The sequence below is a fragment of the Apodemus sylvaticus genome, chromosome 5, assembly GCF_947179515.1.
Source record: "Apodemus sylvaticus chromosome 5, mApoSyl1.1, whole genome shotgun sequence".
Lineage (NCBI taxonomy): Eukaryota > Metazoa > Chordata > Mammalia > Rodentia > Muridae > Apodemus > Apodemus sylvaticus.
In genome coordinates this window covers 10,631,760-10,649,734 of record NC_067476.1, presented here as the reverse complement: position 1 = coordinate 10,649,734, position 17,975 = coordinate 10,631,760, and the positions used below count along the sequence as shown (strand labels likewise).

At 51.8% G+C, this 17,975-nt stretch overlaps 1 protein-coding gene across 1 annotated transcript; it reads right to left on the bottom strand.

Moving 5' to 3' along the window:
* Positions 1 to 3,831: 3,831 nt before the first annotated feature.
* On the bottom strand, positions 3,832 to 17,730 carry Prdm12 (PR/SET domain 12). Its single transcript, XM_052181086.1, has 5 exons — positions 17,508 to 17,730; positions 15,470 to 15,660; positions 13,927 to 14,082; positions 6,076 to 6,187; positions 3,832 to 4,247 (listed from the first exon to the last, which is right to left on the bottom strand). The coding sequence occupies exons 1-5, from the start codon at positions 17,728 to 17,730 to the stop codon at positions 3,832 to 3,834; spliced, it is 1,098 nt and encodes a 365-aa protein (XP_052037046.1).
* Between the last annotated feature and the right edge of the window lie 245 nt (positions 17,731 to 17,975).

Here is a 17,975-nt window from a genome sequence, read left to right as displayed (position 1 = left end):
TGTGGGATGGGGACACAGCTCTTTGGACTGACTTGACCCTGGTTGACGAGGATTTTATAGCCTGACTGCCAAGACCATGACCTTTGGGGTCAGACACCTGAACGGAAACTGCTTTGTGGCTGGACCCCTGAATGGCACAAATGCATGATTCCCTACGTCCATACTTCACCAGTAAAAGGGCACTGGGAAAGTAGGGTTAGGGTTAGGGTTGGGGGGGTTAGGGTTAGAGTTAGGGTTAGGTCAGCTCAACAGTGTGTGGGGACACTAGGAATGCACAGTTCAAGTGTTTAAGAGAGAGGTCAGTCCACAGAAATTGCCTCAAAATTCGAGTGCCTTTGTGTGTATGTTGGGGGGCTGTTGCTGTGCTCTTGGGGTTTCTGCCGGGGGTGCACGTGTAAGGGGTAAAGCCTCTCAGTGCAGGCCTTCACCTGGTGTACAAACTTCCCAGGATCACACACCACATCTGCTTCTCTTGGCATCCTACTGGCAAAGAAGACAGTTTTTACAAGACAAGCCCCTGTCCAAGCCCAAGGCAGCTGGGGCTGCAATTGCAGAATGCTGCCACTGGGTGGGTTCTGCAGCCCAGCACAGTTACCCAGAGAGAACAAATCAGCTTTTTATTTAAAGACTCTCCTGGTTTGTTGGAAGTTTGGTTCCAGCAGGAATGTCTTCAGAAAAATGAATGTTACTTATGAGAGACTCTCTACACTGCACCTGTGGACATTTGGAGGAGATGGGACTCAGCACAGAAGAGCTTTGGTCAAAAGAACAAAAGAGGCTAGGCAGTGGCGCACGCCTTTAATCCCAGTACTTGAGAGGCAGAGGCAGGTGGATTTCTGAGTTTGAGGCCAGCCTGGTCTACAGAGGGAGTTCCAGGACAGCAGGGCTACACAGAAAAAACCCTGTCTGGAAAGAGAGAGAGAGGGTGTTGGGAGGGGGAGGAGGTGAGACAGGGACCACCGAAGGCCTTGAAAGTCTAATATTCATGCCTGGAAGGGGAGGGAAGGGCTCAGAAGGGAGGAGTCTGGGAGAAAAGTCACAGGACCTGCAAGCTAACTTACCAGCTGTCTCTCTGTGCCATGACTCTCAGAGTACTAGGGTCTTTCTTTGGCCACATGCGCCACACTGGTAATTTCCAAAGAAGGGGTGGTTTCTATAACAAGTGTGAATTCCCATGTGCACAAGCGCAAGGCTAGTGAGAGGTGTACCTGTAGGTTCAACATATAAAAAGGACGATTCCGTTATGGCTGACAAAAGCTGGAACACGGATGTGAACTTACACCCTACAGCCCACACATCTGACTGGCCCGAAAGTCCTGGAGGAGAGCAAAAAGGCCTAACCTTATCCATCCCTGGACTCTTGCTGGCCTCACCCTGTCTTTCCTGCTCCTTGGTCTTCACTAAGGTAGGTGTGATGATGGTTAGTGATGTCAGCTTCACAGGATCTAGAATGGCCCCTCTGGGAGAGGGCCATCTGACATGCGTGTGGGGGTTACCAGGGTTACATTAGTGGAGGTAGAGAGACTAGCCCACTGTGGGCCACTCCATTCCCTGACCCGGATCCTGGGCGGAGAAAAGGGACAGAGCACCAAGCCTCCATTCACTGCTCCTCTTGCTGTGGCTGGGATGTGAGCAGAGGGCTGGGCCCGCTGCTGTTTTAATTTCCCCACCATAGGCACTGTACCTTCGACCTTGAGCCAAAACAAGCCCTTTCTCCCTTAACTTAAGCAACTTAAGTTGTTTCTGCCAATGTGTCACAGTACAGGAGAAGAAACTAAGATACTGAGCCTGAAAATGGATGTGGCAAGGTTACTTGGGAGGCCTGGGACTCCTGGTGATCCGTATGGCCCACCGCTGCCTCCTTAAACCAATCCAAGTTTGTTATGAGAAAAACCAAACAACTCCTAATCCAAGTGTAGGTGGTGTACTGGCTAGTTTTGTGTGTCAATTTGACACAGGCTGGAGTTATCACAAAGAAAGGAGCTTCAGTTTGGGGAGTGCCTCCATGAGATCCAGCTGTGGGGCATTTTCTCAATTAGTGATCAAGGGAGGAGGGCCCCTTGTGGGTGGTGCCATCCCTGGGCTGGTGGTCTTGGGTTCTATAAGAGAGCAGGCTGAGCAAGCCAGGGGAAGCAAGCCAGTAAGGAACATCTCTCCATGGACTCTGCATCAGCTCCTGCTTCCTGACCTGCTTGAGTTCCACTCCTGACTTTAGTGATGAACTGCAACATGGAAGTGTAAGCTCAATAAACCCTTTCCTCCCCAACTTGCTTCTTGGTCCTGATGTTTGTGCAGGAATAGAAACCATGACTAAGACAGGTGGATACATTGTACAGGAGGCAACCGGTGCTACAGCCAGCTAAACTCCAAGAACTCTGTCCTGCTCCTTCATTACTCCTAGTCACTCTGCACTGTGGCTTTTCTTGGGGGCAGCAGTGGTTTCATTACAGAAAGTACAGCAGTGAATTTTAGCAGCAGTCAGTGGAACAACCCCTCCATCCATTTCCAAATGTCTCCACTGTTTCCAAACGTCTCAGAAAAAGGCACGCACCCGGGCAGGGGCCAAGAGATACATGTTCCAAGTAATTTTTATTTTAGAATACAAGAGAAGTACAAATGTATTTACAGTTGTACATATACAATCAAATAATATATATCACAGTTTCGTAAATATCATCTTAGATAAACATTTACAAAGTTAAAGTGACCGTTTTCTGGGAGTAGAACACACTTTCTTGAAAACTCTATACATGTTATACCTTTTGTTAATATTATAGTTTTGTGGGGTTTTTTATTACAAACGCCCTGGTGTGTGGATGGAGCATGTGGTGTGTGTTTGTGTTGGTAGGGGTAGGGGGATTCTGGTAAATGACAACAAGGTTTGAAATGACACCAGAGGGCGCCCACGGACAGAGTAGGGAACGGCGTGGGCATGGGGCGCGTAGGTGTGTGGGCTCGTGAGGAAGAACCCAGGGCCCGCACCCCTCAGACAAACTTTCTGGGCAGAGAAGCCAACCTTGGCTCTAGACAGCCCTGTGTGGTCTGTGTCTCTCGTTTGGGGACTTAGTAGGGTGGAGGTGAGGGTGCCTCTCCATTCCTAAGCTGGGAAGATAGGAGACATTTAGGAGAGGAAACATTGGTCTAATTCCTGCGTTCTATAGATGGGGAAACTGAGGCTCCAAAAGGGTCAGGGTCTTGCCCAAGGGCTATGGTGAATGTCCCTTGTGACTCCACTCTCAACCTGTCCAGCACACTTCTAGTGTCTCGTCCTTTCCTGGGAGCCAGGTGCTGGGGAAAGCAGCCTGGTGAGGAAAGCAGGGCCCAGGGTGAGCAGGTCTCTCCCAGTCTGTGCTAATCACCTTGGGGCTCCAATCGCAGCCAAGGGTCAACGTCGTTCCCTCCACTCGAGACACATCAAGACACCATTCCCAGGAGGCTGAGATGAGCACCACCCGCCGCGGGCCCACCCTGGGCCAAGGAGGTAGCTCGCTCTTCCACTCCCAACTACTCAGCTCTCTTTGGAGATCGTCTGTCCCTCCCAACCTCCCACTCTCCTGTCTTCTAGGAGAGAGATGTCCGCATGGGGACCGGGCCCTGCAGGAGGGACACTCCGAGGTGGGGCCGGGCGTGGGAACCGGCTCCCAAGAAGAGAGGACAGGGCAGCAGCCACACCAGCCGGGTGGCCTGGGCAAAGGGGACGTCGCCCCTCGGCGTCCTCCTCTGCGAGACGGATCAGGAGTGGGTTCCGGGTAGCCGGCGCGCGGCGCGGGGATTAGGGTCCGTCGCCGCGGCGGCGGGGAGGCGCGTGCGCGTGGGGCGCGTGCGCGGCGCTCACAGCACCATGGCGGGCAGGTGGTGCGCGGCGGCCGCGGCGGCGGCGGCGGCGGCGAGCGCGGGCGCGTGAGCGTGGGGCGCGGGGAGCGCGGGCGAGTGCGCCTGCAGCGCGGTGCTCGGCGGCCGGTGGCGCGCGCTCTTCTGGTGAGCGCGCAGGCCCGCCAGCTGCGAGTAGGCGCTCTGGCACACCTGGCACTTGTAGGGACGCTCGCCCGTGTGCAGGCGCACGTGGTTGCGCAGCGTGGACGACTGGCTGAAGCGGCGGTTGCAGAAGCGGCACACGAAGGGCTTGTCCAGAGTGTGGATACGCATGTGCGAGCGCAGGTTGCTGCGCGAGTTGAAACCGCGGTGGCAGATGACGCAGCGCATACGGCCCGCGGTGCCAGTCGCAGAGTCCGCAGGGTGGAAGTCCTCTGGCCACGCGGGCAGAACGCGGGACCCACGGAGCGGGCGGGAGGGAAAGAAAGCAGCCCGGTTAGCACCCACACCGACTGCACCCAAGCAACTCCACAACTCGGTACTCCCCTGCAGGCGCAGTGGGAGGATTTGGTGGCCCCAGGAAACCTTAGCTTTCTCATCTGGAAGATGGGAGGAGGTCCAGGCATGGTGGCCCAGCACTTCGGGAAAGGGGGGGAGGGGCTGGGGTGGCTGGGCTAAAGGTATTCCTTTGCTTGATGACCCAAACTGGATTTCCTGGACCCACATGGTTAGGGACAGAACTGACTCCCACTAGTGTTCTCTGACCTCCACATGCTCATCGTGGCATGCATGCCTATATGTACACAAAATTAAGTAAAATGTAAGAATGAAATAAAGTTCAAACAAACAAAATGTTCTTGTAGAACCGCTAGGGGATAGCGGGATTTTGCAAGTTCATCAGAAAAACTGTACTCACTAGAAGACTTTTCCAGGGCTGGTCACTTTGCCTTAAAGTGAGAGAGACAAGCCTGGGTCCTAATAGGCCACCCACAAAGGAGAGTAACTGTGAGACCCTCACCTCACGAATTAGCGAGTACGCAGTGTACCTGTACATTTCTTATTGAAAATGGAGCCGGGCGTTCAGAGAAGGGGGTGTCAGTAAACACCAGCACAATGAGCCTCAGCCTCCTCCTTCGTCTTTTCTTTTCTTTTCCCTCTTTTTATTTTGAGACCCGGTTTCCCTGTATAGTCCTGGCTCCTGAAACTAGCTTTGTAGACCAGGCTGGGCTCGACCCCAGAAATCCAACTGCCTCTGCCTCTAGAATGCTAAGATTAGAGGCATGACCACCATTGCCAGGCTTGCTTCTCTTAAAAATAAATAAATAGGAGCCTAGAGAGATGGCTCAGTGGTTGAGAGCACTGACTGCTCTTGCAGAGGACCCTGGTTCAATTCCCAGCAACCACATAGCAGCTCACCATTGCCCATAACTCCAGTTCCAGGGACTCTGACACCTTCCCACAGACATGCATGTATCAATGCACACAAAATAAAAGTAAATAAATCATTTTAAAATAGACAGTCGGTCATAATGACACACTCTTGTAATCCCAACATTAAAGGTGGAGGAGGTGACTCAGAAGTTCAAGGGCATCCTTAGCTATCTAATGAGTTTAGGACCCGTGAGACACCCTGCCTTAAAAAAAAAGTCACAAGGTTTTTGTAGGGTCTGGGAGCATGATACTCATCAAAGGTTTCATTTCAGACTGGGGGGCGGGGTGGGGGGGGTTCAGTTATCTCCAGACTCAACAGGACATAGGTCTTGAGCCCGTAGCTTCTATATGATACATACTGTCTCAAGACACTGGCCCGTTCTGCCCTCCCTCTGTTGAGAATGCAAAACCATGCAGCTGATTGATGCAAGGCCCTACAGCAGGACCTGGGCAGAGCTAGAAGAGGGTACAGAGATGCCCTCATCCCACGCCTGCCTTCTCTAAGGTGCAAAGCCAGTCTCAGCAGCATGGTGCCATCGATGATGTGTGCTCCTCCTGGCCTGCCCAGCTCTCTGGCCACGCCCCATCCCCTCTCTCAGGTTTCCTCATCTGCCTGCAGACAACCTATCTGGTCCAGAAAGCAAGATTGCCTGCCTTTCCCCGTGCTCAGCCCGTGCTGGCTGCCCTGGGAGAAGTGGTCTTATTTTTGACCAGGAGGTCCCAGGTACACAATGCTGCTGGATGTTGAAGATTGTTCCCAGAGGCCAGGAGGTGTCCTGTCCTCTAGCTCTCCTCTCCTTCATGACTTCATGGCGAATACTGAATACCTACCATGTTTGTTTTTCTTCTGTTCCTCCTCCAGTCCTGGCACACCTGGGATGCCTAGGAAGGTGTTGTGGGAATTTCCATACCACACCAGCAGCTCCTGGTCTGGAGGGATCATCTGCAGGAAGAGAGGCAGGAAGAGGTCAGGAAGAGGTCAGGGAGGCAGCAGATGCTGGCAGGAAGCACGAGATCTCTCTGCACACTTCTTCTGCACACACCCGGGCCTGAGGAAGCCAAAGCAGGCATGATCTCACTGACCTATCCCAGGCAAACTCTGTAGACATTGAGGCCCCAGGACATTGTCCCCTCTCTCTTCCTCTCTTGAAATCCAGGTCATCTCATCATTTCTGTTCAGTTTCACAAAAATATCCAAACTGATGGCCACAAGAAAACAAAAGAAAAAGAGCTCTGGTGGCAGGGGGGTTGGGGGGGGGGGAGAAAAGGGGGCAGTAGCTCAGCTGGCCTGGACTAGATTCCCAGCTCAGCATAAAACAGTCACTGTAGTCACTGTCATCCCTGCACTCAGAGGTAGAGGCAGGACCTTCAGCAGTTCAAGGTCATCCTTGGCTACTTAGCCAGTTGGCGACCAACCTGGAATTCAAAAAAAAAAAAAATGGGGGGCGGGGGAAGCCTCACCTCACAAACAGAAGTAACAGAAAATAAAAACACCTAGAATTTTTTTCTCCCTTTTTTAATCCAGGGGAACTAGAGTCAGTCAGCCCTCAGACCAGATGTTTCTAAAGAGTGTGGGCTGTGGGGTGCCCTATGGCTACACCCTGCCTGATGAAGTTCCAGAAACAGCTCTTATCTCAAGTGCCCACAGGCAGCATGGAGTCACACTGCACAGGGCTCTCTGCAGGGCTCCATGCACCGCAGGGCAGGTGCTAAAAAAGAAACCTTGGGATTGACAAACAGCTCCACCTCTGGAAATACTGAAACCGCATTCAATAGAATGTTTTGCCGTGTCCCAGTGCAACATCCAGAAGCCCAGAGCCTATGCCGGGCTGGAGGCTTGGCTGCTGCCCTCAATGGCGACAGCTACCAATCAAGAGAGTTTAAGAGCTGAGAAAGCTGCTTTCTGGACCACAACCAGGTAGGAGCCTGGGGGTCTTTGTGAGGTGCCCAGTGCCTGACGACAGCTATCTTGTTTCTCTGTGGGATTCTCTTTTAGCTGAAGCACGGGAGATCATATGAGACTGGGGAGACAGCTCACTTTGTAAGTGTTTGCCTTGGAAGTATCAGGTTATGAGGTTGAACCCCAGAGCCCACCTAAGAAGAGTTGGCCTGATGCTACACACTTAGAATCCCGGTGCTGGAGGTAGAGACAGATTCCCTGGAGTTTGCTGGCTGGTCAGTCCAGACTAATTGCCAAACCCTAAACCATTTCAGAGAGCCTGTCTCAAAGAGCAAAATTTCTGAGCAACAGCACCTGAGGTTGATGTCTGGTCTGCACATACTTGTACACACACATCATATATAACACGAGCATATAGACACATGTAGGAAGAAAAACCAAATGGGATTCCACCCATGCTTATTTCTTCCCTTCCATGTGGGCCTGAGAACCTTGGGTCCACATTCCATAGAAAGAGCCCAGAAGACCTGCCCTGCCCCATAACTACCAGGCTCTGAAAGCGAGGTAGCTGAGGGGTGGGGGGCAGGGAACTGCAGGTACCACAGGCTACTGCTCTCCTGTTGAGAGCGGCCTAGCCTCATCATGTCTCTTCACACCAAACCTTAGCCTTTAGCATCATAGGCACACAGGAGTAAGTGAGTGAGTGAGTGTGTGTGTGCGTGCATGCTTGTGTGTGTGTGTGTGTGTGTGTGTGTGTGTGTGTGTGCTCAGTCCCCACTGGGGAGGCTAAATACAAAACACAAGCACAATCCATAAACCAGCAAAATGAGGCAGTGTCTCCAAGACAGCAGGCAGCTTGGAACCTGGCACCAGAACTAAACAGAATCCTCCAGCCTCTCCTTCACAGTCATGGTCACCGTCCAAGAGACCAGAGGGTCAGGGCTGGAGGCCTCTCCTTCAAGAGGAGGAGAGAAGAAAAAGGCCTGTGAAAGCCTCAGAGAAGAAGATGATGGAGTCCAAGTATTTAAGATATTGATTGAGAGCTTGCTTGTTTGTTTTCACGAAATGGATTGGGAAAGAGGCTACCGTACAAGATGGATCTGGTGTCAGCAGGTCTTTAGGTGTGGCCTTAGAAGTCTTTAAGCCTGTCTCTTGAAGCAGCCTCTAGGCCACGTGCACACACCTTGTAGGAGATGAGCTACAGAGCCCCGCACCTGCCCCCACACACTGAGCTCTGGTGTGAGGGGTTGGAGCGGGCACTCAGACTCTGTGCCTGCCAAGTAAGCAAGCGATTGTGCCGCTCTGTCCTCTGACTTGTGAAACAGAACAGTCCCTGTTTTACAGGCCTCCCTGAGAGCTGTTCATCACAGGGTCAGAGGGGCCACAAGCACGAAGCTCTCCGGACTGAAGCTGTGGAAATGCTGCTGTTTTCCTAGCTTGGAGATGCTCCCGGAGGAACTAGCAGCGATCTGGGCACACTGCATCACTGCAGTAAAGTTCAGGGCCGCTGGCAACATGAAAGTGGATCCATGGTGACCCAGGCCTTTGCCTTCCCTGCCCACGAAGGACAGGCATGGGACTGCGGGCCCTCCTGTAGGTAGAGCGCTCTCAGAGTGTGTGAGGCTTTGGGTTTGATCTCCAGCTCCAAGTAAGCCACATGTAGCCCCTGTAATCCCAGCACTGGGGAGGTAGAACCGGGAGGACATAGGAAGGTCAAGGTCTTCTTCACCTAAATATGAAATGGCAGGTCTCAAGACCAGCCTGGGCTATCTCAGCTCCTGTGCAGGGCCTGGAATGGTGGCTCAGCAACCAAAAATACTGCCCACTCTTCCAGAAGGCCCAGGTTCAGACCCCAGAACCTACATGATGGTAGCTCACAACCATCAGGGACTCCAGTTTCAAGGGATCCGACATCCTCTTCTAGACTCAGGGCACTGCAGGCGCGTGCATGGTGCATATACATACATGCATGCAAAACAGGCATACACGTAATAAAACAAATATTTATTTAAATTTAATAAACAAACACTAAAATTAGTTGTATTCAATTTAACCGTTAAATTTCACGGGCATAAGGTCTAACTGTTCCACAGGGTAAATAATGGAAAAGTTCTCTCTCTTCTGCCCTGGGTGCCCAGCTGTTGCCTATGTCTCCTTCCGTGTGTTCCCAAAAAGGCATGTCATTTCAAGACTTTGAAAAATGACAGCCTAAATGCTGATTTAGGCTTTAAAAGATCACTATAGAGAGACTATGTGACTTAAGTTTTCATAAGATCTACTATAAAAATGAGCACATATCACATCTATAGATACACACAAATGCAAGAGTAACAACAAGCGAGACTTTTCAGAAAGGGAAGTCTACTAAATAGAATGTACTGGGACTGGGAATGAAACACCTCAGACAGCTAGAGGCTACGAGCAGTGGGAGTGTCCCCACATCACCTTCACAGAGAAACAGGACGACGAGTTGCTTTGAACTTCAGAGCCTGGAGACCTCTGGTCTCTGCTTAATAAATACTAAAATTAATTGTATTCAACTTAAAAACTAAAGCCCATGGGCATAAGGTGTGACTGTACCACTTGGTAAACAGTGGGGAGCTCTGAACGAGTCTGCTCTGGATGTCCACTTGTTACTGATGCTCTCTGGGCTTGTCCTGCATCCACCAAAAGCCTGTGTTGGTGGACCCTAGAACCTGCACCCTCTTCTCTGAGATCCTGAAAGTACTGTCCAGAGACCACCTCAGGGCGTTGAAGAGCCACCGTCCTGGGCAGGCTCTATTCCTACTGAGTTTAGCTCTGGTCGAGGCTAGGCTCTGCACTAGAGCTGGAAGCCCGAATCAGCTGGTCATTCATGTTTCTGGGAACAGAAGATTGGTTTGTACATACCATGAACCAAGCAATCCCCAAAGGAACTGATTCCCATTTCGTAAAATCCACTCTGTCAACCCGAGGGAAACAGCACTGCCTGACTCCCACTGCCATGTCTCAGGACCTCTGATCAGCCTTAACTGGAATCCTGCCCCATTTCAATGGCAGAAGGGCAGTGACAGGCTTTCAGGTTTGCTTTCTTAATACAAATTCATGACACCCCATTGAATATGCTCTCTCCCGAGAGGCAGCCTGCCCCTGACACCTGCCCCTTCCCGGGGTGACACAGAAGCATCTCCGTGTCATCTGGATGATCATCAGTTTCCATTGTGTCTGACAGATGTCCTGACACACCAATTAATAGAGCCTCAACAAGAGGATGCTGGCCAGGGAGGCCACACAGCACGGCCATCCAGCTCTGGAGCAGGAGGGCTGGGGTTCAAATCACAGCTCCAGACTCTCTCTGAACCTCGAACCTTCATTTCTTAATCATCAAAATGGGGACAGAGATTCAGCAAAGCTCAGGAATACAGGACCAATTCGCAGAACCATTTTAAAAAAGTAAATAAGCCCTCGGCTCAGTCCCACTACGAAACCAGAGTTGCTTAGACCTTCAAAAACATTGCCAGTGTAGCATCGGCACATGAGAGATGTCTGATGTCATAATGATGTCTGCGGGCATCATTAATGGGGCCGATCATCAATGGCGGTACTCATCAGAGCTACTACTGAGCAAGGTCAAAAGGAAAATGGTGCTTATCCTCAGAGCTGAGAAAAGAGGTAAGGCTCTAGGAAAAATAAAGGGCTCAGCTGCCCTGGAACAAGAGAAAATGGGAAAGCCCACGTTTCAGGGCAACCATTTGCCAATGAGATACAATAGAACGGAAATGGAACGGACTGGGGATTTTCTTCCCCCACATAGCGATAACAGATTCCTCCAGCTTCCCCTCTGGCCGGCTTCTTGACCAAATCACTTGCTTCCCGATGAGACGCGTTTGCTTTCCTGGTAGAAGTAGGTCCCTGTGGAGACCCTATCACCTGGATTTAGTCATTCAATATTTAGTGGCCCCCACCTGCTTTGTGCTGGGTGCTTTCTAAAAATGCCATTTGTGGCACCTGAGGCGGGGCTGAGTGTCCAGGCAGACATAAAGCCAGAAGGTTGTGCCCTCCTCACCCCCCGCCCCCCATGCAGAATTTGAAGCAGGTACTCTAGTGTTGGCCTGATTTCTCTACACAATCACCTCTATTTTCATTTAGAGTTCACGGTTTTGTATGTGTGGAATGTCCTAGTGTCTTCTTCCTACTGAAGAGAGACCATGTTTTGGCAAGTAATGGGTTACTGTCATGAAATATAAATAGTGCTTGTGCTTGTGAGCAGGAAGACCAAGTAAACAGATCTTAAGAAAGCTCCCTCTCCTTGGCTAACGGCCCCCCGAGCACACACGGAGAACACACAGCAGATGATACAAGACTTCCCAGGGGCTGCCTAGATGAGCAGAAATATGTCTGGTTGCACTCGGACATATGAGTGGGATTCTGGCATTGTTATAACACGGCTTAAGACAATTGCTGGTATGAAGAAAATGTGCCCAACATGATTTATGAAAAGCAATTTGGGGCCGGGTATGTTGGCAAATGCCTTTGATCCCAGCCCTCGGAAGGCTGCATCAGGCAGGTCACTGTGAGTCTGAGGCCAGGTCGACGCGAGTTTCAGGCTAGCCAGGACTCTACAATGAGCCCGGCTGGCCAGGACCTCACTATGTAGCCCTTTACCAGGATCTGATACTTGGTCTTCCTGCTTACAAGCACTGTTTATATTCCATAACAGTAACCCATTACGTGTCAAAACATGACTCTCGTCTGTAGGAAGAATACACTATGGCTGCTGTAGAACATTTCACAAGTACAAAATCATGGAACTCTCTATGGAGACAGAGGTGAGACCCTGCCTGTCTCAAATTTAAAAAAAAAAAAATTGTTTTAAACAAAGGAAAGAAAAGTAATTTGGAAATATTTGGTGTTTCCTTGTCCCTCACTTCAACGGCCCCTTCTTAGCAGGATGGTTCACTCTAAGCAGTGCATGTGGGACACATGTATAGGATACAGCATATGTGTGATAATATGTGTGCTACATAAATGTGGGTATGTGGCCCGTTCTTTCATAAACCTAAACTTCTGATAAACATAAACTTAATTATACAAATTTCAATCCTTCAGTGGAAATATTCTTGCTGCCTGAATTCATACTTCTGGATCAAGCTTATTCGCATGTCCTGATTTGTCTTTGACTGGCACTAGGCAGACATGTCTAATATGATGGGACTCCAGCCACCTGTCTGTCCCAGCCTGAGTACCAACATGAAATAGGTATTCTTGGCCAGTCTCCTGTGTCTGTGTCCATATCCATGTGTGTCTGTGTCTGTGTGTCTGTGTGTCTGTGTATCTATGTATGTATGAGGGTGTGTATATACACAGGTTATGTGTGTGTATATGTGTTTGTGTATATACATATGTGCAGTGTGTGTCTCTGGGAGTGTGCACATATATATGTGTATGGTGATGTGAATGGTGTGTGTGTGTGCATGTCTGAATGTGTGTAAGAGAGTCAGAGGGGTTAGAACTCATACTTTGCCATAGGTGAGTTCAGCTGCACCAAAAACCAATTCTAGGAGGTGGCTATACAGTTAGATGGTCGCAGGAGTGACCCTGGTCCTACCTGAGCTATTTCCAGTACTACATCAACACTCCTCAGACCTCCTAGAATTTCTGAACTCCTGCCTTTCTTTCCTCTTTACTTCCTGGTCTTCTTGGTGCTGACCCAGGTCCTGGCCACACAACACAGCGGCAAAGGCTATTTGGCTATCAGTCCTGTTCACATCTAAGGGTCTTGTCATTCTGGAATAATAAGATTCCAGTCCCAGAAGTTAGCAGGCATAGACACCCAGAAGGGTCTAGATTTCAGGCTCAGAGTGATTGCCAGTAAATGGAGTGTGGCTAGAAAGGAAGTTGTTCTCTGTCCTTGAAGAGCAGCCATAGCCCTGGCTATCCCACAACCAAGGGATTTCCAATTCAACCAAAGTGCAAGATCTAGAAAATTGGGGCGGGACAGCCCCGCTGCCCCCACAGCATTTAGACAACTTCCCATGTCTGGAGCAAGACACAGCCAAGCTGCAGGCCAAGGGTCACTGCTGTGCCCTCGGGTGATGTGCCCCCTCTGCTATCACTGCTCATCAGCTCCGCCCCCATGCCTTTACCTCTCTTCCTCTGCCAGGCAGGTGTCCTGCCTCCTTTCCCATCCCTTGGCCCTGGTCCCACTTTTGCCCACTTTGGAAGACTCACACACATCATGACCACAGCCTCTCTTCCGCTAACACTCCCCTAAAGAGACGCTTCAGAGCTCTAGGACTTCAAGAAATGACAGGTTTTCATATCCATGAACTGTGTGGATAAGCTCAAGATCCTCCTCATGAAGTTGTGTGAGAGTCCTAACACAGTGAGCTGTTATTGCTGAGACAGAGATCTGAGTCACCCACTATTGGCTCCAGAATGAGGCATGACACGAAGTTAAACCATATGGACACACGGCCATTATCATAGTCAAGTCCATCCTCAGCCAGCTTCCACTTGGTGGTCTGTTCTCGATATTCTTCTGCACTCTGAACCCCTGCACATGCTCCCCTACATCTGAGATATTCATCACAGCATTGACTTGTAAGCCCCGCCCTCTCCCAGCTGTATCAGCAAGTCTCCCATATGGGGCAGACACCTAGCAGCCACAGCCGGCCCTGAGCCTCGGTCCCACACCCAGACAGAGCCAGTTGGGCCAGCACTAACATCCTTCTGTCTTCTTTGGTCACATGCCTCACCATGCTATGTCCCCATTCGTGCCTACATAACACTCCATCACGCACCTCTATGGCTTTGTAGAAGATGCTCGTGCCGATTTGCACCACCTCTAGGTTCTGCTCCTGCTCATTCCGGGCACACTTGATGTAGGTCATCCAGCTCCGGTGGTCTTCCTGGCTGGCATCAATGAAGTAGCGTACTGTACCATCCTCGTTGAATACCTAGGCATGGATGGAGCAGTGATGGGTGAGGCAGGGCCGGGCCACATGTGTGATCCAGGCCACACCCATCTGCAAACATTCTCTTTTCTGCTGACAGCTCTGGGTAGTGGACGGCCCTATTGTCATCTACGCCTTCCAGTCCAGGAAAGGGAGGTTGGAGGTGGGAGGTGGGGGGCGGGGGAACACAGTGATTTGTCCGAGACAAAAGGTAAAGAGGGAGTCAGTCTTCAGGTGCCCATGGGCTCCCGGTGACCAGGTCCTCCATCCCCAGAAAAGAAAGGTCTCTAAGAAATCCCTAAGCAGACCGCATGTTCTTCTGCTATCTGCCCTTAAGGGTACAGATGTTTGGGGCAGAGCAGAAGAGAGTGCTCAGGGCTCAGAGGGGGACACAAGAGCTTGGGAGGCAAAGCTAGCTCACTGGGGTCTCCTGGCCTGGCCTAAGCCCCTTTGTGAAGCTGCTAAGGGTCCTCAGAGGTCAAACCACACCCTAACTTCCTGACTGGGCAACAGCTGGAAGACACCGGCTAGGCCCAGGTATGCAGGAAAGGGAGCAGGCAAGGGCCAGGTTCATCTCTCTGCTCTCCTCATCCAGGTCCTGTGAACAGCTGCACCATATAGTTCACTGGGCTCCTGCTAGGTGCGGCTGCTAGAGTGGCCGCGGGAGAGACAGGAAGAGAAGTACATGTAGCATCTGGCTACTGAGGGTCTGCATGGGATGAACGATGGAAAAGAGCCACCACGGGGCCAGCATCCCTGCATCTGACACTGCTGGAGGTGGACTAGAGTCAAAAAACAAAAACAAAAACAAACCAGGGCTGGAAGCTTTTCAGATCCCCATCTCCTTCTGCAAAATGAGATACTGACTGAGCTGAGGTGGGGCTGACCTCACAGTGTGCAGACTGGGGAATCATGCTGTTGACTCAACACCCAGTCAGCCATGGTTATTTTGGATGCCATCAGGCCCGGAACTGGGAAACCTATGCTTAAGAAACTCAGCTTCTGCTCTCCTCCATTCCAGCCACACTTCACCATAGGCCAGCCTCAGAGTAGCCTCTAAAGCCAGGGAAAGACTGTGAGTAAGATGGCTTCTTCCCAGCTTGTGTCAGGACCCCCTCTGGATCTCAGGGCGGTGCTAGGCTGCAAAGTGTGGCTAACAGCCCCTTGGGAGATTTGGAAACATTTCCCAGAACAGGTAGAAGAGAAAGAACCGTTGGCAGAGAAAGCTTACCCCCGGGGAGTGTTCAAACCCCAGCTTCCACAGCTCCTAGGGAGGACTGAGGCTCTGGCAGGTGCTAGACAGGGCTCCTTTCTGACACCAGTGGATACAAGGCGGCAGTGAGCCAGCCCGCCTGCCAACCGGGAATCCCTTTCCAACGCTCCCACCTACCTCCCACATCAGGTTGTTGTTTTTGCAAATATCCACATGCTCTGGGGCAATGACTCGGCCAGTGAAGGGGCCCATCTCTGTGCCTGCCTTGATCCACGTCTTGGAGAAGATGCCAAGGCCCTCGCCTGGGATGGAACTCTGGGCGATGATCACTTCCACCGGCAGCACCAGGCTAGACAGCTTCTGCACCTCTGCGGGGGATTTGAGGAAGCCGGTTGGTCATATCCGCGCAAAGATGGCTCTGCCCTTCCCATCCCGGATGCGCACTCGCCCTGCTTGTGGGCATCTGCCAGCACAAGCAGCCCCAACTCGGGCAAATCTCTCCTGTAGGCTTATTTTATGTAGCCTCGCTTCACAACCCAGGACCCTCGGTGCTCTCTAAACGCAATCCATGCATGGTGGTTCTTTTATTTTTCTTGTAGATGGAGAGTTATTGGGAATCGAACCCAAACCCTTGCGCAAGAAACGCCACTGCCGCGGCCCGCCGGCCCGCTGAGTTATATTATCAGCTCTTAGGGCTCATTTCAGAGTCTTTCCACAAATTCTTCAAACACCCACAACCTTCACCGTCTTCCATCGCGGAAAAACTTAGGAATCACTAAAACCACTTTATGTTTACAGACAGAGAAACTGAGGCCGGGTCTGGCGAAGAAGTATCGTCTAACCCGGGACTCTCAGTGTTGTTCCTGGTGCTTCAGCGGGTGACTCTGAGTTCACTAGGTGTCTCCCGGACTTAGGAGCACTGTCAGCACTGGGGACAGATCCCAGCTTGAAAAGTGGCTCCGGCGCAGAAGAAACACTCGCTTCTGCTAACTGAACTCTGAGCCAAGACACACACACACACACACACACACACCTCCTCTGTGGTCTTCCCTGGCACGCCAGTATACCTCTCTCTATTCCCAAATTCTAGAGTGCCAGAGAGGGCGGCACCCGGATCAGGCGAGTTCTGAAGTCGCTTTAATGGGCGAGGAAGAACCAGCGGTCCCCAACCCGGAGAGGATCCCTGGTGGGGCCTCTGCGGCAGGGGTGGGAGCGTTGAGGCGCACAGGGGCGGCCTCCATGTCTTACAAGGTTCCCCTCTAAGCTACCTGGGAAAATACCCGGCGAGCCGGCCGGCTGAAAGGGGGGGTTAAACGGTGTCCGTTGCGGAGCGGCCGGCAATTTGTCACGCTGTTAAAGTGACCGCATTCATTCGGCTCCATTCGAAAGAAATTGCTAATTCTAAATTCATTAGCCCTGGAAGAAAGCTGTAGCAGTAAATTGTATCTCAATGCGGAGGGGACTTGTTTAAAAGGGGCCGAGGAATTCCCCTTACAAAAAGGCAGGATTAGATGGTTGACATAGCGTGAATGGAAGTGGAATTAGTCTTCACGGTAAATTAAGAGAGGAACAGCCATCTTAAAGGGGAAGAGAGGGCGTCGCTCAGAGACGCCAGCGCTGGGGAAAGATATTGTTTACGGGGTGACGAATGAGGAATAAGAACTTGAGACATCTTAAAGAAAAGAAACTTTCCTCGCTCTCTTTCTCTCCCTCGCTCTCTGCGGCTTTTTCTCTCCGGCTTGCCCGCCCTCCGCCCCTTCCCCGGCCCCGGCTGTCTTTTAAAGTTTTTGGTTTAAGTGGGAACTTTCGCGGGTCAAGCCCAAGTTAACCAAATGAATTTAAAACCCCTTCTTTTCGAGTCAACTGCTATTACACGCCCAGTAAGGCTTTTAATGCCAGGAAACCGCCAGCTCCAGGCTGGAGGGTGGGGTGGGGTGAGACGACACCGGAGTGCCTGGGCTGACGGAGGCCGCTCTCCCTGGTCGTTGGGAGCCTCCTGAATTCCTAGATGCCTCTTCTCTGCTTCCGCGAGGCTATTGCAACCCTGGTTTGACCCACGGGGGTGGGGAACTGAGTTGCGCTGATCAGGGAGAGCAGCCCCAGACCCAGAGTTCCCCGTCTGCCACCGCCCGCACCCCCCCCCCGCCCCGCTAACCTGAGAATTGGGGGGTAGCCAGGAAGAGCGAAGGAGAGTAGCCCCGACGGCACAACTCACCTCCTGAGAAGGACTGCGCCAGGACCTCGGCGGTGAAGGCCGTCTTCGGGCTGGCGTGGTGGCTCTTGTCCTCAAGCAGCTGTTCGCCTAGCACGTTGCGCCATCGGCCATATAAGAAACTGTGCAGGATGTCGGAGGTGATGACCTCTGCCAGCGCCAGCCCCGGAGCCTTCAGCCCTGTTTTGAGCACCAGGGCCTCGGCTGGGAGCACAGAACCCATCATGGGCGGCCAAGGGCTCGCCGCCGGCCGGCGCCGCGGAAGGACGGCTGGGTGGACTCCGGAGAGGTGAGCAAAAAGGGGATCAAAGGAGTGAAAGGAGAGGAGGGAGACACAACACGAGGGAGGAGGAGGAGGAAGAGGAGCAGGAGGAGGGCACACTGGGAAGTGCGTGGCGAGAGATGACTGGGAGGACAGTGAACCAAGCCGGAGATTCACAAAATCTGCAGAGATGGCAGAGGCTGCACGGA